The 27,481-nt window shown below is 38.0% G+C and overlaps 2 protein-coding genes across 2 annotated transcripts in view; one reads left to right on the forward strand and one right to left on the reverse strand.

The window, feature by feature from the left end:
• IARS2 (isoleucyl-tRNA synthetase 2, mitochondrial) overlaps positions 1-9,944 on the forward strand; it is a 29,253-nt gene extending 19,309 nt beyond the window's left edge. The window contains exons 15-23 of the mRNA XM_026844635.1: positions 2,944-3,052; positions 4,261-4,363; positions 5,348-5,473; positions 5,882-6,013; positions 6,611-6,717; positions 7,598-7,743; positions 7,903-8,093; positions 9,298-9,442; positions 9,588-9,944. Coding sequence (XP_026700436.1) covers positions 2,944-3,052; positions 4,261-4,363; positions 5,348-5,473; positions 5,882-6,013; positions 6,611-6,717; positions 7,598-7,743; positions 7,903-8,093; positions 9,298-9,442; positions 9,588-9,739 — 1,211 coding nt within the window. The 3' untranslated portion in view covers positions 9,740-9,944. The remainder of the gene's footprint in view (positions 1-2,943; positions 3,053-4,260; positions 4,364-5,347; positions 5,474-5,881; positions 6,014-6,610; positions 6,718-7,597; positions 7,744-7,902; positions 8,094-9,297; positions 9,443-9,587) is intronic.
• Positions 9,945-10,367: 423 nt separating this feature from the next.
• Positions 10,368-27,481, reverse strand: part of RAB3GAP2 (RAB3 GTPase activating non-catalytic protein subunit 2) — a 110,096-nt gene continuing 92,982 nt past the window's right edge. Inside the window, exons 20-35 of the mRNA XM_026844636.1 lie at positions 26,771-26,984; positions 24,640-24,737; positions 23,644-23,749; positions 22,497-22,657; positions 21,118-21,334; positions 20,559-20,732; positions 20,323-20,429; positions 19,242-19,308; positions 18,502-18,572; positions 16,381-16,416; positions 15,752-15,826; positions 15,289-15,507; positions 13,499-13,588; positions 13,200-13,418; positions 12,372-12,530; positions 10,368-12,089 (exon numbers count right to left, since the gene is read on the reverse strand). Coding sequence (XP_026700437.1) covers positions 11,943-12,089; positions 12,372-12,530; positions 13,200-13,418; positions 13,499-13,588; positions 15,289-15,507; positions 15,752-15,826; positions 16,381-16,416; positions 18,502-18,572; positions 19,242-19,308; positions 20,323-20,429; positions 20,559-20,732; positions 21,118-21,334; positions 22,497-22,657; positions 23,644-23,749; positions 24,640-24,737; positions 26,771-26,984 — 2,160 coding nt within the window. The 3' untranslated portion in view covers positions 10,368-11,942. The remainder of the gene's footprint in view (positions 12,090-12,371; positions 12,531-13,199; positions 13,419-13,498; positions 13,589-15,288; positions 15,508-15,751; positions 15,827-16,380; positions 16,417-18,501; positions 18,573-19,241; positions 19,309-20,322; positions 20,430-20,558; positions 20,733-21,117; positions 21,335-22,496; positions 22,658-23,643; positions 23,750-24,639; positions 24,738-26,770; positions 26,985-27,481) is intronic.

Below are 27,481 nucleotides of genomic sequence, written 5' to 3' on the forward strand. Positions count from 1 at the left end.
CTAAGATCAAAGATTTAGCTACCATAGTCACAAAAATCTACAGTTATGACTAGCTTGTGTGTAAAAGAAATAGTAATTCTGTTACACCATTGGGAGCAGATCCACAAGTGCAACATGCTCTGAAAAACCCACTGCCATTGAAGTTTTCTGGGGATACTGTTTGCTTCGTTAATGCCTTGTTTGCCTAACACTGTTTTCACTGAACAGTTTACTGTTGTGCCATCTAATCCTGTTTCTTTCTTGCTACACATGCCTCAGATATTTCTTGAAAGAACTGGTTCCACATTACTTTATGTAGTGTTAAAATTTAAGTCTGAATGCTTCATACGTGAGTAAACTAATTTTCACAGTTCTGCTGTGAGTTAGAAGAGTATTAACACACTGTCTCCAAGAAGGTGTGGTAAAGGCAAAATTTTGTTCAAAAGCATTTGCTAATTTTGAATACTCATTGCTGTGGTGCCTAGGACTTTTTATTTTTTTCTTTTTTGCTTTGAAGTTCAGTTCTGTTCAGCCTTTTTATAGTGCTTATGTCAGTAGCTGTCCATTTTAGAGAATTCTTTTCTGGCTTAAAACTCTCTTACAGGTCTTGACATTTTCCTTATGGGCAGAGTGCTATCTGCACTACAACCTTGAGATGATTATTTTTCAAAGTATTTCATATAAGAACACACTCCAGACTCTATTGTGATGTGATACACCAATTGGTAAAAGTCACACGCTTTTTGCCTGTAGTTTTGTATTGCAATGATGGTAATTTTCAACATCATAACTTTTTTTCCCTATCTTATTGACTAATATTTAACTGAATGAATGTGATTATTTTACAACTTACCTATCTAAGTGTTTAAACTTTTGTGCTGACTTGAGAGACTTGAATTTATCTTAGACGATTCATTCCTGGCATTAAAATACAATACGTTTAATCTAAAAGTCAAAGTCTGTAAGATCAAAGATATGGAATCTTGAAATCCAAACCAGAAGGATCGTAAATTGTAATACTCTTTAACGACCTATGTACTATACTTCAGCGTAAAATAAACAACTGAAAAGCCTCTTCTGGGTTGTGGGACATACTCTTCCATTTATAAAGAAAGGTGCGCACTGTTCCAGTTAATAGATATATAGCCATCACAATTTTAATGAAACTGGGGTAGGGGAGCTACCCATGCACTTAAAAGGCAGGCTTTGTAGATGCAAAACCTGCATTTGTATTTTACAGATACAGAACGTTTTACAGCTAAAATGTTCAGGCTTCCATTAACTTCGGAAGCTACATTAGCCAGCCCGCCAGGTGTACTAGTTCCTGTCAGAAAAGACCAGTACAGTTTTCTGTCTGTAATCAGTTGTTTAAATTCTTCTCTCCTATAAGTTGTAACTACTAGCATTTCTGTGAAAAGTTCACTTCTCTAAAACCAGTGGTTTTATCTTGTCCTCACAAGTATTTTTTCAGTCTGTTAATACAAAGGCTTACTTACTCTATAAGTAACTCTATAATACAAAGTACTCTATAGAGTACTCTATAGTACAAAGGCCCTACTTACTCTATTTTTAACACAAAAACTCTTTGTAGATTTTCTTGAGGAAATAAATGTGTTAAAAACCATAGCATCCACCCACACATTTTTCCTGTGCTAGCTGAATGGAACTGTATGGTCTTGACCTTTGTAATGTTGAACTTCCTTTTATTGCAGGATGGATCTAAATATCGAAACTTCCATTAAGTTAAACAAATAAATCGTGTCAGCAGCAGAAAGCAGCATTGTCTCAGGGGTCCTAGGAAGAGGATAAGAGGAGCTAGCAGATAAAAATGGAGCAGAGGAACTTTTGTCTTAATATCTGGAAAACTACACCACCAACTTTTAGAATCAAAACTAAATTCCTGCCAAATATGTTTATAATTTTGCACATTTGTACGCTTTGACTTGCGTGTTCTGCTGTGCTCCACGTTATTCTGTTCTCACTCTGATGGTGACCTGTCTGGGATTGTTTCAGCTGAGGAGGGGCGTTTTGAGTCAACAAGTCTTGTACCTTTTTGTACAGTGCCTGAATTCCACCAGTAAAGCCATTAAAACTCTGTTGCCCTCTTTCAACCCTGTGGAAAAGCTGGGTTTGCTCTTCTGCTTTTAATGTGCAGTCAGCTAATACCCAGTCGATGGGCCTTGTAGCCCATTTTTTTTCTCTGATGCCAACAATACTCATTAGCTCCATTTGTTCTTCTCTAGCATTCCTCTTTTTTGTGTATTTACAGGGAATAATGTTTCCACTCAGCCTTCACCTGGATAAGCTAAACAAGCCAGACTCCTCCAGACCCCTCTCCCACAACAGGCTTTCTGTTTCTCATGTTGTCCTAACCCTTTCTTGAAATTTTTAATCTTCCTGGGACACCAGTGACCAGAAATATAAATTCTGTTGTGGGTGAGCTGCGGTCACTGTCAAAGATTCCTGGTCTACTCTGAAAATACTTGATGCCTTGCACAGGCACGTTACATGTGTGAGATGTATCCTGAGTAATTCCCAGCTGGTGAAGTTTCAGGTTGTAGCACAGATTTTTATTAATTCCACAGTATGTGATATTTTCTTGGTTCCTTCAGTTTGTTTAGGACTACTTGGAAAGTATTTTGAGAACTTCTTACAAAGTGCTCTGAGTCTGATAGTTTCTGTTTTCACAATGTATTATTTTGTGTGGGAGAAAGCAAGCTTATTCGTTAAATTTTGGAGTTCAGTGAGTCTTGGATTTAAAAAAAAAATCGTGATACTAATGAATCATTTGTATCACGTTCAACTAACCATACACCATTTATAAAAGTAATTTATCTACTGAGTTTAAAAAGCAGAATAAGTTTTACTAATCACTTTCAGAGATTTTCTATTAAGTGTATTAATTGTTTGAAGATATAGGCTGCTATTTTAAAGAAAATACTTTTTTTTTTTTTTTTTTTAAAGGTTCAGAGCAAAGAGCAGATACATACCTTGAAGGAAAAGACCAACTGGGAGGTTGGTTTCAATCCTCTCTATTAACTAGTGTGGCAGCAAGGAAAAAAGCACCATATAAGTAAGTGTGGATTGCAGACACACTGCTCATTCATTTATTAAATATCAGGCTTTTGATAGTGTAAACAGTAGTGTATAAATGAGAAATCAAGCCATTGCTAAGTATCTGATTTATGTTCTTACATTTTCGGTGTAAAGGTGGGGGGTTTTTTGGATTAGATTGTAACACGACTTAGATTGTAGTGCGATTTCTTCAAGTATGAAGGAAAGGAGGGTAACTGTAGTGGGTGACTCTGTTCTGAGGGGTATGGAGGGGCCCGTATGTCGACCAGACCCATACCATAGAGAGGTCTGCTGCCTCCCTGAGGCTTGAGTTAGAGATTAAAAGGAAGGTCACTGCTCTGGTGCAGCCCTCTGATTACTACCCCTTGTTGGTTATCCAGGCAAGTAACAATGAGGTGGCAGAGAGAAGTCTTAAGTCACTCAAAAAGGACTTCAAGGTACTGGGGTGGCTAATTGAAGGCTCGGGAGCTCAGGTCTGTTTTCATCAGTTCCTCAAGTGGAAGGGAAGAACACTGAAAGAGGGTGGAAAACATATCTGTTTAACACATGGCTCAGAGACTGGTGCCACTGTCAGAATTTTGGGTTCTTTCATCATGGCAAGGTTTATAAGGCACCTGGTCTGCTGGCGACAGATGGGACAGGTGGGATGCAGCTGTCCAAGAGAAGGAAAAGGATTCTGGGGCAGGAGTTAGCAGGGCTTATTGACAGGGCTTTAAACTAGATATGAGGGGGGACGGGGAGATTAACTGGGCAGTAAGACTGTGCGGAGTTAGACTGTGAGGAGTTTAAGTCACTGTGTGCATGTCTTGTACTGGAGCTGTGACAGCCTTTTTGTCCCCTGGAAGCTGAGTGTAGGGGAGGGTAATGTGGGTCAGTTGCAAGGAGGCTGTGACATTTTGGGAAATGTATTGGCCTAAAGAGTAAACAATACTTTAGTCTTTAATTTGTCTGAAGTATGTGTGCCCTGGATATTTGCAAACGATCTGTTGCCCACATGGCAAAATTATACAAGGACAATAAAGTTGTATGCACTACTTGGATGGTAGTACAGCGTATCCATGGTCGGTTGAACTCGATGGATGCAGCCTCAGGCTTACAAAAACAGAGGGTTTCTGTGTGTTTTGACTTGGAGATATCCTCATTATAAATCTATTCCTAACGTAGCTTTTCACTGAAATTTTGTTTTCACTAAAATCTTTTCTTCAGGACTCTGGTAGTTCATGGATTTACCCTTGGTGAGAAAGGGGAGAAGATGTCTAAATCTATTGGCAATGTGGTTGACCCTGATGTAGTTATCAATGGAGGCGAAGTAAGTCTCAAACTCTTGAGTTTCTTTGAATTGCTAGTTACAGTTTTTCACTACCAGATTCTGCAGCTGTCTTGCCGGTGTGTTTTCCTCTAAACAGCTGTCTTGTAGCAGAACTCTGTAAGGCTCTTCTAAAGACTTTGTCAGCACTGTAATTCCGTTTGGCTCCTTGAGTCGTTTTACTTCAGCTGTAGTGCCAAAAAAAACCCCAACACCTTTGTTATGTGTTAAAAGAAAAGAATAGAAAAGGCATTATATAGAAGGTGTAGAACAGTCCCTTCTTACTTGGGAACGTGTTGATGAAGTGATTGGGGGGAGAATTTAATTAAAAAAAATTACTTAACCTTTGCTTTCAAACTGACTGAAACCTACAAGCTGGGCCTAGCATACCCCAGCAATCTGCTCTTGGCCTGGGCTCTTTATTGACACTGGAAACTTCCTTCATCCTGTGGTCAGGGACGTTGCATCGCAGGTGATGCTCTGAATTTTTTCCCTTCCCAGTCCTGCTGTTGGTCTTCCTGAGGCTGCTGAGCAGATTTTGCAACTCTGCACAAAAGAATCAAACCTTACTTATATATAATTCAATAAAACACACAATAGTTTCTATTCTTCAAAAAAAGGAGATAAGCAATTTTCAGAGTAAAAACAGGGTGGAAAACAGTCTGAAGGGGAAAAAAGTATGTAGCTTTAGATATTAACATTTAGATTTTAATGTTAAGTGTTCAAAGAATTCAAGGCTTTAAGATGAGTTTATCTCAGCTTACTTGAGTTCTAGCATAGCCTGTACACAGGCTTCTGTGAGTATATGTTGTAGCCCTGGCTTAACAGTAAATCTTGTTAAAAGAAGGTGAAGGCCTCCAAATACAGTGGCCTTCTGGGCATGCTGACAGGTATGTTCACAGCACTGGCAACATGGAATTGCACTGCTCACCGTGCTGCAGGACACCCCCAGCAGTTTCACTCATGTGCGTTTCTGTCTCTGCTTAGGACCACACCAGGGATCCTCCATATGGTGCTGATGTTCTCCGCTGGTGGGTGGCAGAATCAAATGTTTTTACTGAGGTGCTGGTTGGGCCTGTTGTACTTAATGCTGCAAGAGATGACATCAACAAGGTAAGAGCCACATATGCTAACGCTCTTCATTCTGATGACAGGTCTTCTTTATGTTTAGTTCTGTGTTGGCTGAGTAGAATTCATTGCAAAGCTTTTCAGGCTTTAGAGTAAAGAAAGCTTTCCAAACTTATTTAGGTAGGTACTGCTGTTTTTTACATCTGTGGATCAAATAGTAAAATGCACTAAGGAAAAGACTGGGTTTTTGCAGCATGCTTTGGTAATAGCCAGTCCTTCCTTTATTTTTCTACAGGTCCTTTTGGCATATGTTCTTTGTGGTGCTTTTGTAACTATTCAAACAATTATTTTGAAGAACAGCCAGCTTTAGTTAGTTCATTATCGGATATTATCATTTTGTGTTTCATCTGAAGTGCAGACCATTAATGTTTAATTTTTCTGGTTTGCTCCTAGCTTCGGAATACACTACGCTTCATGCTGGGAAACATGGCTGGCTTCAATCCAGAAACCGATTCCATCCCTGCTTCAGAGATGTACATAGTAGATCAATATATGCTGCACTTATTGCAAGGTTATGGCAGCAAGGTAGGGGTAAATTGTATTTAGATGAACATATGTGTAACATTTTTCATGGGTTGTACCCTCTAGGGAAAATTCTTTAAGTGTATGAGTAAAGAGTAGGTGTTGAGTAGGCAAATTAGGATCACAAAGGTTTCTTTGATGCAATGTGCACTCCCTTAAGCCTTTTCTAAGATTCTTAACTTGGTTTTGACATCGACCAGTTTTTCCCACTCCCCACCCTGCCCAAGGCCTCAAATTAGAAGTCTTTAGAAATACAATAGGATACAAAAAACCAAACCCATAAACTGCTGGAGCTTTGGAAATCTGCTGTTGTCCAAAACTTAGTCATTTTAGTCACTCAGAACCATTCTGCTGAATGAGAAAGTATGGGCATAATTTCTGGGATTCCCTCTGTCCTCTCCCCTCAATTTGAATTGAAATTATTTCTGAAATTGTTAACTGAATTAACTTTTTTTTCTCCTTTTAAAGAAGAGTTTCTCCCAGACTTTGTGTCACTCGTTACTGTTTCTGTAAGTTCAGGTTCATCAGGGGTTGTCATTGTATGCCACGCGATGAAAACCGATACACTGTTCTTCTCTCTCTCTCTGCTCCCTCTCCCAGGTTACAGAAGCATATAAAGAATATGATTATAGCAAAGTTGTTCGATTATTGCAAGCATTCTGTTCCAGAAACTTGTCCAACTTTTATTTCAGCATAATCAAAGACAGGTAAGTTCATTACTGCTGCCTTTAAAAGGGAAAAAACAAGTTAATCAGTTTGAGATGGAGGTAATAACATTCCCGGCTGATGTTGAGTGAATACAGGTATCTCAGAGAACATTTCAGAGTTATATATTGTGCTGTAGGGCACTAAATCTCACAGGTGAAGGCTTAGCTGCTTTCAGCTGAGGGTTTTTGTCATCAGTGTGCTTCTGTATTCTGTCCACTAGGGGTACTGCATCATTTGGAAAGCTAATCAAGTGTACGTATCTAAAACTGAATAAAGTTTTAGATTCTTGGATTTGTATTTCTAGAAGTGTGCACATCTGAATTTGGGAAGGTAGGGGGAAGGGCTTTTACCACTTGTCTGGGCAACCTAATCTCTTTGTCTGATCTGAAAAACAGATGAAGAATCCTAAGGATGTGACTGATTGATACCTTTGTAAATTTTGAAGGGGCTTTTTCATGGGGGAAGGAGGTCGGGGCTTATACTGATTGGGGGTTATACTGATCTTTAGTTTCCAGAATGAAAGCAAATAGGGAAAAGAAGAAAAAAGCCCTAATGCTAAGTTCTATAGATGACCCAGAGCAGAGGGCTAACAGAGCTGCAGGCTCACCTCCCGTAAGATTGTTTTCTATACAGACGAAGCAAATTAACATGCCATGCACAAAATCTCCTTTCCTGTGACAGAATGTGGCTGTATATGCAGATGGCCCTGTACCCAGACCACTGTGCTTGCCTAGGAAGGGCAGTTAAGAAAATCTTTCCTTAGAAAGGCAAGCTAGGTCAGACTTCTGCGCTTTCAGTGGCAGTCCTGAAAGTATGGCTCTTGAGCAAGATCAGTAACATGAACAGGCAAATACTTCCCAGCTTTTATCTGTCTTACAGGCTCTATTGTGAAGAAGAAAAAGATCCTAAGCGTCGTTCCTGTCAGACTGTGCTAGCAGAGGCTTTAGATGTAGTAGTCCGGTCCTTTGCACCAATTCTTCCTCACTTGGCAGAAGAGGTTTTCCAGCATCTCCCTTATAAGAAAGGTAAAGCAGGTATAATTTCTAAGGAATTCTTTTAGTGCACTGTTTAAATGCACAGTTAAAAGGAATGCAAATACAGAGATATGCTGTTCTTTTTTATTAATTTAATACTTGAATAGAAAGACACTAAATTAAAAATCCTTTGTTTGCTTTGCTTTCAAGACTCAGAGGGTGTGTTTCGTACTGGCTGGATTAATGCAAACTCAGCATGGAAGAAGCCTGGCATTGAGGAAGCAATAGAAGGTGCATGTGCAATGAGGGACTCCTTTCTTGGGTCCATCTCTGGCAAGAATGCTTTGGAATATGAAGTCATCATTGTAATTGAGCCTGGATTGCTGTTTGAATTAATGGAGGTAAAATATGCAACTAAGAATAGAGCAAAAAATACTAGTTTCTGTAAAATTTCTTCTGCTTTGTACTTGCCAGAAAATCACAGAATAGTTGAGGTTGGAAGGGACTGATGGAGACTGTATAGCCCAAACCCCTTGCTCAGGCAGGGTCAGCTACAGCAGGTTTCCCAGGGCTGTGTCCTGTTGGGTTTTGAATACTTCTGAGGATGGAGACTCCATAACCTGTCCAGGCTATCTGTGCCAGTGTTTGACCACTCTCACAGTAAAAAAGGGTTTTGTGTTTTCTTGGAATTTCCTCTTTCCATTTCTGTCTGTTGCCTCTTGTCCTGTCACTGGGCACCACTTGCTCTGTCAACTTCACACCCTCCCATCTGGTATTTCTGTACGTTGATAAGATTCTCCAAGCCTTCTCTTCTCTGGGATGAGCAGTCCCAGCTGCCAGCTTCTCTTCATACTCGAGATGCTCCATTATCATTATGGCCAGTCCCTCATCTTTACAGCCCATGGCTGGACTCACACTGTGAGGTGACATCTCTCTCTTGCTGGGGAGCTCAGAACTGGACGCAGTGCCACTGCTGGGTCTCGCCAGGGCTGAGGGGCGAGGAAGGATCAGCACCTTCCTCCTGCAGGATGCTGCAGGCCACCTCTGCCTTGGCACCGTGTATCGGCAAACTTGCTGAGGGTATGCTCTGCCCCATCATCCAGGTTATTAGTTAATATGTTAAGTAGTCCTGGGTCCCTGCTGACCCCTGAGCTGCACCACTGCTGACTGGCCTCTAGCCCAGGACTCCTTGGAAGCACCTGTTGTACCACTGGCACTGCTCTCCCAAAGCAGTCTGCTTTCCTGATGTGAGGGGCTACAAGAGGGAACCTTGGACATGGCAGTTCCACTGTCTACTCTTTCTTATTCCTGACAGGAGTAAGTAGATTAATGGTTCAGATCATCCACTCTGATTCATTTGCTTTAAAGAATGGAGCATCTTGGAGGGGTAGACCTCAGTTTTGATGCTGGATTTAAACATAATTATATATATGCATATATTTAGATACATCCAGGCACACATGTTTGTATTCAAACTTGCACTCTCTTCATGACAAGGCTGTGACAGCTGTTGCTATCCCATACACTTTTGCTTTAATATTTTCCAGGAGGATGCTGAGGAACAAAACCAGGCTGCAAGTCTGAAAACTAGTTCTCTTCCCTTAGGCACTGCAGGCTGAAGAAACTTCCAGTGTTTCGCAGCTGAATGAAATAATGATGGCTTCCCAGACAACCCTGCTGAGCGAGCTGCCGAAGGAAACGCCTACAGATGCAAACATCATCAAAGGGACCTTTCTGATTAACTTGGAAGGTACGAGAACTATTCAAGACAGGCTGCTGCGCCAAGCAGCTGGTTCTCTCCCGCACTACAACAAACTTCGTTGTTTGCTCCATATGTAGAGTTGTGTGCGCAAACTACACCTACACGATCTCAGTCGAAATGCTTTCTTCCCCAGGTGGTGATATCCGTGAAGAGTCTTCATATAAAGTTATAGCCCTGCCAGTTGCCAAAGCAAAATGCCCCCGCTGCAGGAGATACACTTCCAATTCTGCAAGCACCCCCTGCCCACGGTGCCTGAAAGTCATGGCTGGGAAAGGGAGTGTGTGAGATGAAATGCCTGTGCCCAACCTGCTCCAGCGTCCTGAGCACTGAAGTCGACAGAAGCAGTGGCTAACCAGGCTGCCTGTAGAACCAGATGCTTAAGCCCCAGCCTGAGCTGAATTATCATGTGTTTGGGAGGAACCTTATGTATATACCTTGTGTATATCACTTTTCAACTTAATAAAAAGGGTGGTTCAAAATAACCAATTTACTTGGTTTTAGCAACCTGTGTTCTTTTGGTGTTTACTTCCATTTAAGTGAAACTCCACAGTTAAAGAGCTGTTGTTTAGTTTGTATACTGTCAGGAGCTACTGCTGTAGAACCCCAGAGAACCAATACTCTCTACCCTGGGGTGTCTATTCCTCTTGTAAAATACAACAGAATAAAAAAGGTGGTGACCACTCTTCCCTAAACAGAAGGAAAAGACACAATGAAACCTCAAATTTTATTTAATCAATTTACACAAATCCACAGCAAATTAGACACAAAAAAGCACTATGTACAGAGTATTACTTACAATACATTACAGATTTGATTGGTGTAGTGTCAGCTCTGACATGACTCAGTTACAGTAAAATCCTTTACACAGCTGTACCAGGATACAGGAATGTAATGCAACTAAGAAACATTTTTGGTTTTCCTCAGGTTCCATAATGACCAAAGCTCTAGCATACTCATTTCTGCAGAAGTTTGAAGTGCTGTCAGGCAAGGTGGTAAAGTCACCTCTACAATCTTGCTGCCTTCCGTTTTTTCCCTACAGCTGTTTTCACCTCAGTTATGGAAGTCAATACCTAAAACACAGCCCTGGGCTGGCTACTTATTCTTAATATTCTTCACTATGTCTGATCTCATATCACTGTAAGTCAAACATTTAGTAACAAAACTTTCCAAGAAACCTTTATCAGCTACATTAAAGTGCAGTCATTAGGAACTGGGGATGCTGAACAGGCGAAGGAGACTCTGTAGAACAAGCCACCTCCATAACCTTTGTAACCTTTTTTTAAGGGGGAGTCTAACCCTTAGGTGACAGCAGCACATGCTTCAGAAAGACCAAATTCTGTCTCCAGCAAGGCAGAATACGATGAATGTTTCCTACATGTAATGCAAGAGGAGCAAGTTACAAGATGGAGCTAGTAATTTCAGCTGACTTCAAGACAAAAACAGTTTACACCAATTTAATTTTTCTCTCCTGGCTTTCTTCAGGTAGAAAGTAAACAGTACTAACTGATGCAAGATAATCATGTTTAATACCACTCCAATAGTGAAGATACTCACTATTATGATTCTTGGTAGGTACCATAAATAAAAGTGGGTTTTTTTAAGGCTAAAGTACTCAGTACTATAGATCTTCAGTGAAGTTGGGTCGACTAAGCAGTTTTTGATTACAAGTTAACATGTGCAGAGATTTATAGCATACTACATCTTCTACAGTGATAAGATGGGGAACAATCTTACAATAAAGACATTCCTTGACCCACTTAAACTCAGCAGAGCTTAATAATAAAAGGGATGCAAATCCAGTTTCAGCTGAAGCCCAGCACCCTAGAGACAATACTGAGAGATCTGGACTAAACAATGAATCCATATTTGTGTCTGAAGAACCGGATTCTCCTTCCCAAGCTGTTTCTAACATGGGCTGTTCTCCCTTTGCATAAGGCCTCAGCATGTTTCATCCTATGTCTAGTGCAGTTGTCACCATCACGTATAACGCAGTGACAAGGCATGAGCCCAACACCAGCTCTAGCTTCTGAAAATGCAGTATTGGCTTTACACGGTAACTTCAGAGACTGACGTTCTTCTCAGGTGTAATTCTACAGCTTGTTTTGAAAAACAAATCATACATGGAATACAAACTGCAGCAGTTCCTGCCAGCATGAGATACAGAATTTCACAAGATGTGATTTTGTAAATAGACTAAAACTGCTGTCAACTATATCCAATTTAGACTACCGCAAAAAGCACTCATTGGAAATAAATAACAAAGCATTTCAGATACTGACAAGTGTGCTAGAAACTAAACATCTTTGTACTAGTGCAGAATTTAAAATAGACTCCAATTTAAAAATACCTTCTGAAATTCTAGGATGGGGAGCATTGTTCTTGCCGCTGTTTAACAAGAGCCACACGGAAGTTTCTTTCTGTAAAGTTCAGCCTCGTGTGAAATCATGCATTACACCACGCTATAGCAGAACTGCGCTGACCAAGAGCATCAGGATGAGATGGCTTCGACAGCCTCGATCAGGTTCAAGGCAAGGCTGTACTGCCCGTGATTCTCCGGTAAGTGCTCGATGACTTTGTTCACTAGTTTAGCTGTTGTTGCAATTGGCACTTCTACATTTTGAAGTTCCTGGGGGTCCTATATAAAAGAATAAACAGAGCATTAGAGTAATTTACAGACCATCTGCTTATAAGCCCTCCTGAACTTTATGGAGCAGATTACTCAGGTTTATTAGCTCAATTAAGCTGATGCTCTGATCCATGAAACTGCTTTACCCTTCCTGAAACAGAACTATCATCAGGAAAAGAGAACAAATTCTTGTTTCCACTAGTAAGAAAGGGCCATTCAGACGTAATCTCGGTCTTGGTGAACAGAAGCTTCTGAAAATGAATCCGTTTTCCTAAATCGAGTTTAACTCACCATGGCTTTGAGCCAAGTACACAGTGTTGGAGGCAGCCTAGCAAGGAGTTCCATACCCTCCTTTGTCTGCGTATGAAGTAAAGCGAAGGCCAGTCTCTGTCCGGCTAGTATGAGCAGCTGTGATGCAAGCACTTCTTTATCAGTCACCTGAAGAAAGGCCTGAAGATAGAAAACAAAAAAGGAACCAGAAACCATTTAATATGACACAGCTCACTTATCGAAAGTCTTGAAAAGCTTCATCAAAAGAAGCTTCTAAAAGGACGCATAGTTTTAAGACTCTTTGTTGCCTGTTACTGTAATAAAGTACATTATTAAAAGCTTCAGAACAGCCCAAGAATGAACAGAGAATTACTCTGCACTTTACACAGTGAACAGCATGAACACAAGATCTGTTTCACAGTTCAGCAGCACATTCCCATCTTCCATATAATCTCATTTGCTTTTCCCCTCAAGAAAAGGAAGGATTTTCTTGTCCAAGGACTAGTAAACCTTTCATAAAAGAGCAGATTACAGGCAAAAGAGCAAATTCCTGAGACTGTAAAATATAGTAAAATAAAAAAGGCTGTACTGGTTCAGACCAGTAATATATCTCCCTATCATGTTTCCACTAGTTGCTATACACAGATTCTTGTTGGGGATTATTCTTGTTGTAATTATTGGTCTTGAAAAAGTACTTTTCCAGCCTCTGACTTTTTCAGCCTGGGGATTTTTTGAGCCTGATACTATGTGCCTAATCCCTCCAGGCATTTTAAGTAAGTGACAAAGTAATTTTAGCAGAATATCTGACATAATGCTGCACTGATTGAAGATGTTAAAAGCTGTTATTACCTCTTCACCAAGATGATCCATCCCATAACTATACAGTTCACAAACATAATGCCTTCTGACCACATCCTCACAGATTTGAAGACACTGAGCCAGGTCCACAGCCAAAGTTGGCCAATTCTTTCCCTTTTCAAAAGGAAACAATTCCTCTTCTGAGACTTCTTTGGCCTTTTGCGATGAACATAGTGTTTGAACCGCTGCACTCACAACTTTGACCAGGAACTTGGAAGCAAAAATTGCAGGTTACTTCAGAATTGAAATTTTAGAAGTTTAAGAACTTGCAGTACAAAACACATACATACCTGTTGTCGTATGGATAACACATTTGAATCCATATCCCCACTAGGTAGCAGCTGAATTGAAGTAAGGTCTTTGAAAAATGCATTTTTGCCCTAAAAATGAGAACCAAAGACAGGCCTCAGAGATAGAGGAATCCATTTTGATGGAATACAAGTAATCCATTTTGATCCCGTACCAAGAAGACTACTTATTTTTTACATTTAATTTGTACTGCATCTTCTATTTCTCTTTGAGGACAAAAATGAATATTCTAAAAAGTCACAGAGCAAAAACTTTTGTTCATGCAATCATAACAGCAAATCTTTGACATTTCAAACTTGAAACTACCTGCCTACTAAATAAGGGAGCTGACATACTATCATCTGAAGTCTGGATATATTTCCTGGTCCCTGGCTCTAGACCAACATACCAAGCATAATATGTAGGAAGAAGTGAAAACTAGCTGATAAAAAAGTACATTTTATCTATTACCTATTGATATGTTGACACAATTTAATTTTAAGGTATCCTGAACTACAGATTAATCAAATTTCAGGTAAACCCCTGAACAATGGCACATGGTAGCCCTTGTTTCTGCCCACCATGGTCCAGCAGTGACACACTCAGTGCCAAGCACCCCTGGCAGCCCTGTTTCATATTAACACAGCGATGCGGGAAAACAGTTCCAAAAAATGCCTATGTTAAAAGATAGTGATGAATGTGTAGGTCTAGGTAGTGATTTGCATTGTCAGAAATAAGGTAATAAATGGTGTCTGAAACTTTTAACCACTTTTACAGTCATCAGTCAAGATTCTCTAAAGACTTGCTAGAAATTCTCTCAAAGCTCACAGAACAAATGGAAGTCTTGAGTGAGTGAAGGTAAAAAGGCAGCAGCTGAGAATAACAGTCGTACATAAAAGAAAGGAGGCACAGGAACAGGATCTAATTTTACTCTTGAGATGTAATATGCATTCTTAAATGGCAAAAGATAGTATAATGCTTTCTGCTAACAGATAAGAAAAAAAAAGAAAAAAAGGCACAAACCCAATGCAATCTGATCTATGGTAAAAATGCTAAAAGCAGACCCAACTGCTTCATCAGAGCTTGCACACAGACAAGAACCTACGCAAAAGTGGAGTGATATTCTGCATTTATAAAATTCCAGTAAATCACTAAGAAGAAATTTGCACAGCAGGAATTAAATGGCAGTCTACACCAGTACTTTGTGTTTAAATATTTTTAGAATTGTAGTGTGGTAAAGCTAGGAGGAGGAAAATTCAAATTGTAGTACCTGCTTTGTATCAGGGTCAAGCTCTGACTGGAGATATATTGTATTTTAAATGCAGTGACTTTTTTTTTTTTTAAGTGGTTTATATGCATTAAATGACAAGCTGTTTATTCTCTTCAAGATGCCCAGACTTTGGAATAATCATCAGCCATAATAGATACAACAGTGACACTAACATACATTTCTGACCTTAAATATTTATGTTTTCTCTGATCTGGCACTTCTCAAAGCAACGAGAAAAAAATGACATCCCATGTTTTTACCATGCAGTATTTTCAGGCCAGCTAATTAATAAGGAGCTGATTTTCATGCATCTGATGTCACTACAAGTCTTTTATTCACAAGGAAAAGCAGCAGGTTTGGGTCTCAGCCTGAATACTGGTGACAACTTCATTAGTGCACCACAGTGGACTAAATGTCTTTCATAATATTATGCATGAACTGTTTAAAGAGTGAAAGCTACCATACGACAGATACCACGAAGAAGGGTATCAATATGAAGATGAATGCTTTCAAAAGACATACCTTGCTATCAAACAACGAAAGAGGCTTCACGCTCTTCAGAGAAAACCTCATGATGGCGTACAAGATAGTACATAACACAAACTGGTGTTCAACAAGTGGGTAGTGAATGCGTTTCTGCTCGAGGGCTAGTTCTACTATCGATACTGGTCCTTCTACCGACACCCAAGCATCTTCAGTATCTAGGACGGGAGCATGCATTTCATCGCTACTAACATCCGCCTGCCAGAGCAACACAGAAAAGTAGTCAGGCACAAAGTGTCATCTATATTGACCTTCCATGCAAAAACCACAGCTTTAATCACAAGTTCTCTCCAGTGAAATTAAAAGGAAGACTTCATATTGTCTAGAAGTTCATTAATACTTGTCTGAACTGAACTATAGAGAAATGAGTATAATCATATTATTTAAAATTAAATTTGGATCAATTAGTTCCTTACTTCCTACAGGAAAAATAAAAATTTACCTCTAGCAATGTTTGCAGAAGATCTGAACAGCAGCCAAGAAAAGCTGTCATTGCTGTGTCACCCATACCTACGTCCTGTTAAGAAACAGTACGATTTAAATTGTTTCAGTTAGAATTGAAACAAGCTTTTATTAGCTCTGTATGTTTGAGAAGACAGTAGTTGACATAAAACACATTGTTAAGCTCATCCTATTAACCTGTTATATTTATCAGTATTCACTTAAGTACAAAAAAGAATTAGAAATAATGGGGAAAAATAGGAACAGAGTTAAATGTAACCATTTACAATACTGTAATTCTAAATAAGACTTTCTCAAGTAATCACTTGATAAATTTCACTTTCTGAGCATATCAGTGTCTTCCAAAAAAGTTCTAACTAAAGAAATTACACATGAAAAACAACAGTAATTTGTCATGTTATAGTCTCACAGCTACCTTCCATAATATTTGAAGTTATACTACTCTTCTAAATTCGTCAGATAATTTACATTTCTTAACATGCCTAACATTTTTTCTGGGGCTGCATTTTGAATTTTTCTGAAACTTGCAAAAATAAATCACAAACTAGTATTAAAATTAAGTCATTTTCATTTATTTCTTCCTATTTAAACAAAAGTAGTATTACTTACCCGTCTGCATAATCTGTCCTTTGGAGCTTTTCCAACCTGTTTTAAAAAAATTAATAATATTTCAACAAGATTAAACAACTTGCATCATATCTGTTACCCCACGATTTAACCTTTTATTACTATTTTCCTAATATAAAATGAGAAAATAGTTCATTACAGCTACATAATGCAACACATTGCATAGCTTACTTTCAAAAAAAGGTTTGATCACACAACTTGAAAATGAACATCACTGATGCCCATATTTAGTTAATCCTTTCTCAAAGTCTAGGATTACAAATAAGGCTCCCCAAGGTCCTCATTCAAATTTCAAAGGCAGATAAAAAATTCCCAGTGATTTCTGTAAGATAGAACTCAAGCTATAACACCAAGCATGTTATTAGAAACTAGAAACACTAGGGAATAACCGAAAGCTCCAACATATTCATTGAGATGGAGAAGGTCTAATGAGAAAGTTACTACACAGTTTCCATGCTTTGCCTATCTGAATTCTTCAGGAGGAACACAATCACATTCTGTTTAGGAATGTCACTCTGAGCTCCAGTTTCTACAAGTTGAATCATGCGCTGCACATGATGAAGCACATACACATAAGTGAGTTACGGAAATTCTCTTTTCCATGGCACAAAAAAAAAAAAAAAAAAAATTACAACATCATGGCAGAATCTAAATGACAGCTGAAGTGAGATCCCATGGTCCTGAATTACAGGATTATTTAAACTCGAATTCAAGTGATCCATCATGCTGTTCACAAGTCTTAATTCAAGACAACTTTCAGCTGTCAATTTCGGGACTGATCAAGTGCCAACAGATTCCGAAACTATTTTTCTGGAAATTGGCAAGAGATCAGTTGTGTTACTGCTTCTCTAACACAAACCCTAAGGACTAATTCTCAGCTTTCAAACATACATAAGTAACTATTAAAAGTTAGCAACATTCATTATTACATGATATTTGTTTGAGGTAACTGATGTGTACAAAACTAGCCAGTTAATAAAAACCTTTATCTCTTCTCCTGCAGGAATTAATCTAGGCAGAAGTAACGGTGGTGGATTTACACAAAGGCATACAGAAAAACTGGAAAAGAGCTTTTGCAGAAGTAACACCTACTACAAATGTATACAGATGAGCCTATTTGTCAACAGGAATAAGATTATATTCTCCAGTTCTCATAGAGCAAAATAAAAAGCAAAAGCAAAAAATGAGAGGAGCAAAAGAGAAGCAAAAAAGACGAGACAGCAAATTCTTGGGCGTTTTGGTTTGGGGTTTTTTTTGTTGGTTTGGGGTTTTTTAAACCACCATCAATACTTCTCTCTTTGCATCTGGACTTTTATGCTGAAACACACTTAGCTGCTGCTCTACATCCAGCAAACCAATAGGCAAATTCCCCTTACACAATTTAAACAGATCCACCACTTACTGGCAGCACTATTCTAAACTGTCTTCCAGTCCTAAACAGAATTGTCTTCCAGTAAACAGATCCACTGCATATTTATAAGCATGAAAAAATTGAAGCTTAGCAGGGACAAAAGACTGCTAAAACTCATAGCAAACAAGCTGCACACTGGAAGAGAAGCTGATTTACAATGGTAGTGATGGTTAAAAATGTGCAACATCCACAAAATGTTCTGCAATTTGCAGAGTAAGAGCTCATACGTGCAAAACTTGGACCACAACATTAGGAAAAGCTGCTGCTTGTGGGAACCTGAAACTTTCACAGGAATAACTTACCAGGAAAGAGGCACAGAGAAAACACTTCAAGTTATTGTTTTTCCAACTTAAAATTTTATAGATGCACACATACATAGTTTCAAACTGTTTCACAAATACTTGTTATTTAGCCATTACAAGCTAAGACTGCACATCAAGTCTTCACTACACATCAGTCAGTGCTGATCAGCTGTTAAAGCTGCCTATAGCTGATCATTCCACAGATCTGATATTTTAAAATATGCGTTCCTTCATTGATTCCACAAGTTAAGCAGGGCTTTTTTGATGCTTAAATCAAAGATATTCCAAATTTGTTTTGTTCTTTTAAAATAATGGTTTAATAATATTAGTTTCACTTTTCAGTTAATAATAAAAATGCAGCCTCAAAAATAGTCACAATTCTGCACTCACCTTGTCCATTAGATACGTAGCAGAAGAAAGCCTTTTTACTATGAATGTATTCCACATCATCAGAGCGATACCTAGAACAATTGCAAACTTGTAAACTCCAAGTGAACAGAAAAAAGATCTTACAGAGTGAAAAACCATGAGCCGAAGTTCCTTTAATGGGGAGGAGGAAATTAAAAAAGGATGGTGAATGAAACAAGAATGGTGAGTTATCCTCACGGCTTTATACTCAGACTTCAGTTTTCTCAGGAGGAGACAACCTTGCAATGAATCATTCATTAAAATTATTGTACTAAGCGGGCTGGGTTAAACTTTGGTGGTAAAACTAGTGCTTTAGGCATAGAGTGCACCTTATTTGCATACACAAGTAGTCTACAAAAAAGACAGCTGTCATTATATTCACTAAAACAGAGTATCAAGAAGGGTATGAAAAGTAATTGACTGCAAGAAGCATATGCCGCTATTTAAGTACAAATTAAAGTTTCAGAGCAATTTTATTTAAAAATATTTTTAGTTAAACACATTCACTTTACCTAAGCAACTTATTTTCATGGTTCTGATGAAAACATAGTTTCAACATGAAAAACAAAAGCTTGAACATCAGCAGAAAGTTTTGGGGGTTTTTTTTAGACAAAATTTCCATCACTACTACAAACTGCATGCATTGACAGTAGTCAACAAACAGTAATTTATTCTGTTTTTTACAGTTTCAAGATAATTTTTAATAATAGCTTCATACTTACCATGCTGAACATGAGCGTTAATGATGCATCTCAGATGATCTATAGAACTAATGAGGACACATGCTTCCTTATATAAAACAAAAAAGTAAAACAACAAGTTACTACATTATTCAAAACTTGTTTTAAATGTAAACTATTGATTCTTAAAGGCCCAGGTAGATCATTTTAAAGGTACTATTTTTTGACAGGAATAAAACGTTATTCTGATACTGTAATCTTCTCTGCTATTATGTGACAAACATACATGCATGTGGCAAAGTATCTTTCAGTAATCATGAAACACATTGTGACTTCAGCACTATTTTCAGGGTTTTGTTTTAGTGTATATACTGCTAACGTAACCTTTGCTGAAAGGTACCTCCACTGATTACAGTTATTTTTCAGATATAAAATCCATTTGTGCTAGAAAGATTAATTTTTACTCCATTTCATTATGATGGAGTAAATTTTTAACAATCTCAAAGGAACTTCTATAGCAAACTGTTATGTTGCACAGATCTAAGAAGTGATAATTTCAATTTTAATATCATCTGAATTTAGGACAGTATTTTTCAATATTAGAGAAACTATAGGACAGCAGTGGAAAATGGAACTTTTTTCCTTCTCCTGTGACAATTTCCAGCAGCAGCCAGGAAATCTAAGAATCCCTCTTTCCTCTTTAAATGGAATGGATTCTGTCTAACATATTTCATATTCTGTGATCTGTTTTACCATATTTAGAACAGAAAAAAGGTTCATCACTATTTTTCAGTACTTAAACTGCTTTGTACTTGCACAAAATACAGTCAAAACATTTCTTCATGCTGCTTATTTGAATCCAGTTTCCACAATTCCAGTTTTGATAATCTGATAGTTTAGAAACATACAGTCTTGTCTTCGTGAGATGCCATTCAGTCTCAGGACCCGCATTCATCTTCTCAATTCAATTTCTGCTTGCCACTTATCACAGGAAAATTGTGACTAGTATGGTTTCAAAGTCAGTCTTTGTATTTAAAGTTTTAATGAATTATTACAAGCTTGTGAAACTGTTTCTTATTGAGATGTTCTTAACCATTACTCCCCACAAATGAAATTCTTTTACCTCTGGGTCCTTATTCCACTGTACTACATATTCCCAACAGCAATGTGCATGAAGTATATCCACTTCAAGACTACATGGAAATTGCTGATATGCTAGCTGCAGCAGCTCTAGAAAAAGAAAATCTGAAGTTACAAGACAGACCTCTTCCCACTGTAATTTCTGCTACTTCACAAAAATAGCAACTAAAACATCTCTGCAGACATTTAGAATTACAAAAAGTCATGTTATTTTCTTACCTATGATTGTTTCCAAGCCTGCATCTGCTTCTGGTTCCTCAAGAAAGATATTAGCGTGCATTTCTACAGATTCTTCAGTACTATCTGTATTGGTTTTGTGTTGGGCCCAATTCAGTACAAGAGGACTGAAGCCTTGCTTAAAAACCCACTTTGCTACAGTGTCAGCAATACCTCCTAGGACATTTAAAAAAAAAAAACAAAAACAAACAAAGAAGTATGAGGTATAGTCAATGTATCTCGACGTATCCCAGAAGATTTATGGTTCAGAATCGAAGGACAAGAGAGGACATATGAGTTTTAACTACTACCATTAATTAGATAAGGATAACTCTACCAATTAGAAATCTTCGTAATCGATTGGAGGTTTACAATGCAGTCTTTACAGTAACACCCTTTTACAATTTTAAAGCTGTATTATATGTGGTTTGCACTGGGTCTTAAATTAAGAAAAGCAAGCAGCAGAACAATTTCCAGTGTAGCGTATATCATTAAGTAGGTAAGGATAGTTCAGAGTCTATTAGAAAGACAATCAACCATCTTTCCAAGAGAAAAAACATACCTTTTCCAGCTTCAAGCAATTTCTTTACAGAAAGCCTGCTCAAAGGCTCAGTCTGGAGTGATGAAACTCTTTTTGTTCTTTTGTTCACTTTGCTATGCAGTAGCGTTTGAAGTATCAGACAATCCTCTAACTGTTTCAGCAAAAGTTTCCAATATTCACTATCAAGGGAAAGTGCTTCCCAGGATTCCGTGTCTGAACCTACAATTATGTGGGAAAACTAACAGAACATACGAACTGTTTTAGGTCTGTCCATTCAAAGTTCTGTTTAAAAATTAGTATTAAAATAGTATTAAAATGGAAAGCTATATCCCAAGAGCTACTGCATTTTTTAATTTAGTTCAAAGTACGTACATTAACTACTATGCAAAGATCAATTAATATACCACACTGCTCACAAGATGCACAGGTTCTTAAATGAAAGCCTAAGGAAATAAAAGGACCTGAAAAGTCATATTATAGTCCCATTTTTAAGTTCACATTTAGTTGAAAAGTGGGTTAGAATCCCTTCAAAAAGATTTAATTTTAATTTCTCCACTATACACACATTCCCTACATATATGATTAATCCACCTTCATTTCAATTTCCTACAGTATTAAAAAATAGATGATAAAGAAGAGAGCATATTGGTAAAGCATAATATGTTGCAACATACCAACATTCCTATTTGGGCAACACTGACAATTTTAATACACAGAATTGCAATAGTTAAGACGAATGTGCAAAAACACTAAAACACTTCCTGGTAATCTAGTTATAATTTATAAGGCAGTCTATTTACAAGACTGACCATCACCTGAACCCCATCTAATCTGTTAAGATAAATAGTAAAACACATGTCTTGTGCTATTTAGGAACAGAAATACTTTTTCCATCTTGAATTACAATGCTGTGTGCAGTTTCACAGTCTTAATCACAACGTTGTGAAAAGATACTGCCAAGAAAACCAAACACTCATGACCTTAAGAAGGCATGGTAACATAAATGCTAAGAAAAGTCACCAATATATTTAAAAACAAAAAGTCACAACTATGTTAAAACAGGTCTACCATTCAAACTCCAGCAGACTTTTCAAATTTTTGTGGAAATTATGCAGGCTTTAAGTTTGTTAAGATCATTTGCTGTCAAGGGAAAAACTCACTGTATAATTCCCATCACATATTTAAATATGTTTAATAAACGATTCTGATAGGTCATTCATTCACCTCAGCATCACATTTTTCAAATTCAAATACAAATTTTTAGGCTTACAGAACAGCATGCTTGTGTCCCTGTTAAAATGACAGTGAATGCTGAGGAAGTTGTTCTATTATAAAGACATCAAATTGTATGGAATTGATACAGCAAATAAAACAGAAGGAGGAGGTCCAAGATGACTTACCTTTTTCTCTGTCACACTGTCAATTATCTGTGCAGTTACAGAATGTCCAACGTGAGCAGTTAACAAGGCAGCTGCATTATTTTCGGACTGAACACAAGCTGTACGCATTTGCTGCCACCAGGGAGAAACTGACTGGGTGTCCCAGGACTCATCTATCGCAACTGTAGTGACAGGGAGAGTAGGAAACTCAGCTTGGGTCCCTGGGCGTCATTAAAACTAGTAAAGCAGCAACTAGCCCTGAAAACAGCACTTACAGCTTGTATTAGGAGCAATTTCCAATTACTCTACATTATCTTTTCCTAGATATGTAGCATAAAATTTCTAGATTATAATTCAAATTTCAAATAAAGAGCAGTGTCAATTACTTGTTCTCCAAGTTTCATTTGTAGGTAACAGGCAAGAGAACCTGCTACACGCTTACTAGATCTAGGAAATATTACATATTTGTAATATGAGCAGACAGCTTCTTTTGTGATATCAAGATGCCACGTATATTCAATGTACTCAAGCTGGCTCTTTTCAGGCCACCTCATGTTCAGCAGAATTTATTTATTCAGACGGCAGCAGTAGCTTATTCACGCTTCCAGTTTCAAGATGATAACAGTGCCCTATGGTGAAGCCGACATAAGGGAGCCTGGCACAGACACATCCCATAGCAGCTCTGTGTGAGGCAAGAGAACCCAAACGACAGCAAGCTGACTTCATAGAGTAACCCTTAAGTTACTGAGATGTTCAGTGTACAAATGCTGTAAGAATAACAATGTCTCAATAAATTAAAGCAACTGAGAGCCAGTCAGCACAAGGGAGAGGGGCAGGACTATACACTCAAAAAAAGGAAGGAAGGGGAGCTGGACAGACACCTTCTGGTGCCAAACAGGGGTTGTGTCGACTTGGTGAAGAGCGAAACTACACAGCATGAAACAGGCCTTTAACTGTGACACTCTTCAGATTCTGATCACACTTTTAGTTAGTTTATTGACATGCAGGATTTAGGTCTCTTATAATTTGTGAGGGAAAAAAACCCTAAGGGATAATACAGGCTAGCCAGAGTAGCAAACATAATATTCATAGAATCATAGTGTGATCTGGGTTGGAAGGGACCATCTAGTTCTCAGTTGTGTTTGAGTGTTCCAAATGCACATTTCACCTTTCATTTTGCTCAGGAGTGACAGCATAGTGTGAAGGCAACTGACAGAATCTGGTTTGTCTAGAATCTCTCTTTCCCTGGAAAGCCATAAATTGAGAAGGAGTGACTGTAAATAAAAAAAATAAATTTAAAAAAAAATAATTAAAGCAATAGAATGAAACTCTAATATTGCAATATATCTAATGCAAAAATGGAAACACTTTCTCAGAAAAATCTTGTTTTATGGAGCAGAAATGTTATATTCATGAACCCTTATTATATTAGCATTGAAAGTTAAAAATATATTGCATAAGGCACCCCATGACAGACTTTAAAATGAAACAATACAATCTGTATCTTTCATTTAGAAAGATATCTTAGAAAATACTCTCTTTTGAAGGCACAGCCCGCTAATACCAGTATGTAACCAATCTCAACTTGGTAAACATGAGTAAGTTATTAATATTACAGCTAAAAATCTTAACACAGGCAAGTAATACTGAAATACATATTTCCACTGTTATGTACTGGATGGAAGAAAAGTAGCAAAAGACTAAAATTACATGCAGATGAAAGATAAAGATGATTGTCTGAATACTACTAGCAATTCTGAAAAATCTACTTTTAATTATTTTTAAACTTCCTTGCTGGCTTGCCAAAGGGAAGTCTAACAAATATATCAGTACTTAAAATTAATTGCTTGCATAATTTTTGCTTCTTTGTAGAAGAAATCTTCAGCAAAAGTTTATAACACTTTTTGTCCTAAATGCATACTCTAGACATTCCCACATGAATACCCACATTTTCTGCTGGAAGATTTTTCCTCTTTATTCTTTTCTTTGAAATCTCTGAAGTGGGAAATACAAATATGAGCATCTAAAGAACTGAATGTAATGGTGTTTGAACACAGCCTGAATACAACATTAATCCAAAGGTCAACATTCAGAATTTTTCTTTTCAGTGTTTTGTTTTCAAAATACTAAATCAAAGTTTTAAAGCATGTAATAAGTATCTTACCAACAAGATTTGAGGGCTAAAACCTGCTGATTCCAATGCATGACACATTTCCTCTGTGGAACTCTCCCCACACAAACACTTCCAGAAGAAAAAGCTGCCTGAATCAAAAATTAGTTGACATTAAGAATGACATCTAAAGCCACAGCCTCTCCCCTTACACTCTACTATCATGTACTGACCAGGTCCCACTGAATGCAGTACAAAACACTAAGTTACATCCAGGATACCCTGATGGTTTACCCTTAGTTGAGAATAAGGTTCATTACAAAGAACATAAATGTTCCTACCACTACAGGAGTCATATGGAAGATGTATTTATAACAAAAAAAAGGTTATTGTACTGCTTGGATGTCCTGGTTTCAGCTGGGACAGAGTTAATTTTCTTCCTAGTAGCTGGTATAGTGCTGTGTTTTGTATTTAGGATGAGAATAATGTTGATAACACACTATTGTTGTCTTTGTTGCTAAGCAGTGTTTACACTAAGTCAAGGATTTTTCAGCTTCTCACTCCACCCCTTCAGCAAGTAGGCTGGAGGGTACAAGAAGCTGGGAGGGGACACAGCCGGGAAAGCTGGCCCCAGCTGACCAGAGGGATATTCCATATCATATGATGTCATGCTCAGTATATAAACTAAGGGGAAAGCTGGCCAGGGGCTGCTGCTTGGGAACTGGCTGGGCATTGCTTGGTGGGTGGTGAACAACTGCATTGTACATCACTTGTTTGCTATGTTCTAATTCTTTTATCATTATTATTTCCCCTTCCTTTTCTGTCCTATTAAACTGTCTTTATCAAAACCCATGAATTATTCCCCCCTCCTCCAATTCTCTTCCCCATCCCACTGGGGGTGTGGGGAGTGAGTGAGCAGTTGTGTGGTGTTTAGCTACCTGCGGGGTTAAGTCACAACACTGGATTACACATTTTGTTCAATTCAAAGAATGGCTTCAAATGTTGGACAAGTTTATCCACGGAGTAACCTATAACTGTGTGGCAGCATGTTGTATCTTATACAGCAAACTAGTGGTACTTCAACCAATTAAAAAACCCAAACAGTTACATAATTGATAAATTATCAGTACTACAAAAAGCATGAATGTCCCTTTGAGGTAGGGGAAAACTGGAAAAACAAGAATTTCAAGAAACCATCTAAACTGTTTGGCTTGACATCCACATCCATGTTTCAATTGTATTTGTTTACAGCTGAACACCCTAATAAGTTACAGGTGATCCCTGTCCAAGGGCATGGGGACTAGAGTACTTCTACCCCAGTTCTTAAAACCAAGTATAGTGTTATGGTAGAGAAAATGCAAATTCTAAGATTACTTAGAATCAGTCTTTGATCTTCACACAGATGAAAGCCAAGATCCTCTGGTTAACTTTTCAATCCCAGTTCCTCTCAAAGTCTGACAATTAAAGCTAAAAGGAGCAGGATGCTACAAAGTGAACACCATACAATGCCTGTGCACAGAATTCTGTGTTTGCACAAAAATTTTGCCAGAAAATAAACAATTGGAAATACAGTGCCTTTGAGACAGATTTAACTCAAGGTGCTTCTATAGCTATTGCTCAAGAGTCCCTCAAGGACAGTTTGGAACAGATTTGCCAAGTAAAGCAGACTACAAACAGTAATCCCATCCCACACCTCAACAGACACCCCAGACACTCTCCCCACCCATAATATTTCAGATTAATATTGTGCAAAATCTCCCCAACTCCACAAATGAGGGGTCCTTATTCCCTCACCTAATGGTCCTGTGCTACCTCTGGTCAGCTCTGCCATCTCTGAGGCTAAAGTCAGTCCTGTCATGAACTGTGCTGTGACCACAAAAAGAGACTACAGGATACAGCTGCTCTGTGAAGTGCATAGTTACCACTCTCCAACTTACAAATGAACTGTGCTAACATGGATTTAGGGTAATTATATCCACAGATGTGGTTACCTTGTATTAATATCCACCTAGGTAGAAAGATCTGTCCTATGGCTAAGGGCAAGAGTCTGGAACTAGCATTGTCACATACTACTTCAAGGCACATCAGCTTGTTAAGGCCCCCAAATTAAGGCTAAAATATTTATATCATCTTAGATTATAATCAGTCTTTTAAGTAACTTGACAGACAGTTCAGTAGCTCTTACCTAAAGCCACATATTCTCCATCTTCCATATTTTTCACATTAATCATGTCCTTTTCATATTCCAAATATTCTAAGAACATTTTCACAGACATTACATCATCCTTCTCATCAGCAAACTGAACAGCAGTTTGAGGGTTTTCTTTCTTGTAGTTCTCCAGTAAAGTTTCAAGCCTATGAAAATCTTTGTCTTCCAGTCGAAGCAGTTTAGCCAAGTCCTTAAAAGCAAAAAAAAACCCCCTCATCACAAGACTAATGTAAACAGATGTTTTTCAAAACACAGTAGAAACTAAAACAATAGTAGAAGAGTCAAAATATTTTGTTTTGAACATTAAAGCTGTATTTAAGAAGGACCAAAGTGACTGAATAATCTCAAAATCAGTTATTCATATTGCTCAAATGAAGACCTTGTCTAGTTTCATTTTTAAGGACTTCAGCAGATACATTTCCCATAGTTAGATCCTGCTGATAGTATAACGATCACCCATCAGATAGCAAACAATATATAACCCCACTCTGCATGGCTTTTATTAATGTATAAGCAGTTTTAAAAATTACACCAAAAAACAAGCCAAATTACAATGCTACACAAGCAAGGATCAGAATTAGTAATTTCTACTGGTCCCAAAATACCCCTCCAAAACTAAACAAAGTTAATGAATATACTATGTACTTTGGATAAACGACTGAAATCCAGAGATCCTGGGTTCCATTT

This window comes from Athene cunicularia (genome assembly GCF_003259725.1).
Source record: "Athene cunicularia isolate RWA chromosome 3 unlocalized genomic scaffold, athCun1 chr3_part1, whole genome shotgun sequence".
Classification (NCBI taxonomy): domain Eukaryota; kingdom Metazoa; phylum Chordata; class Aves; order Strigiformes; family Strigidae; genus Athene; species Athene cunicularia.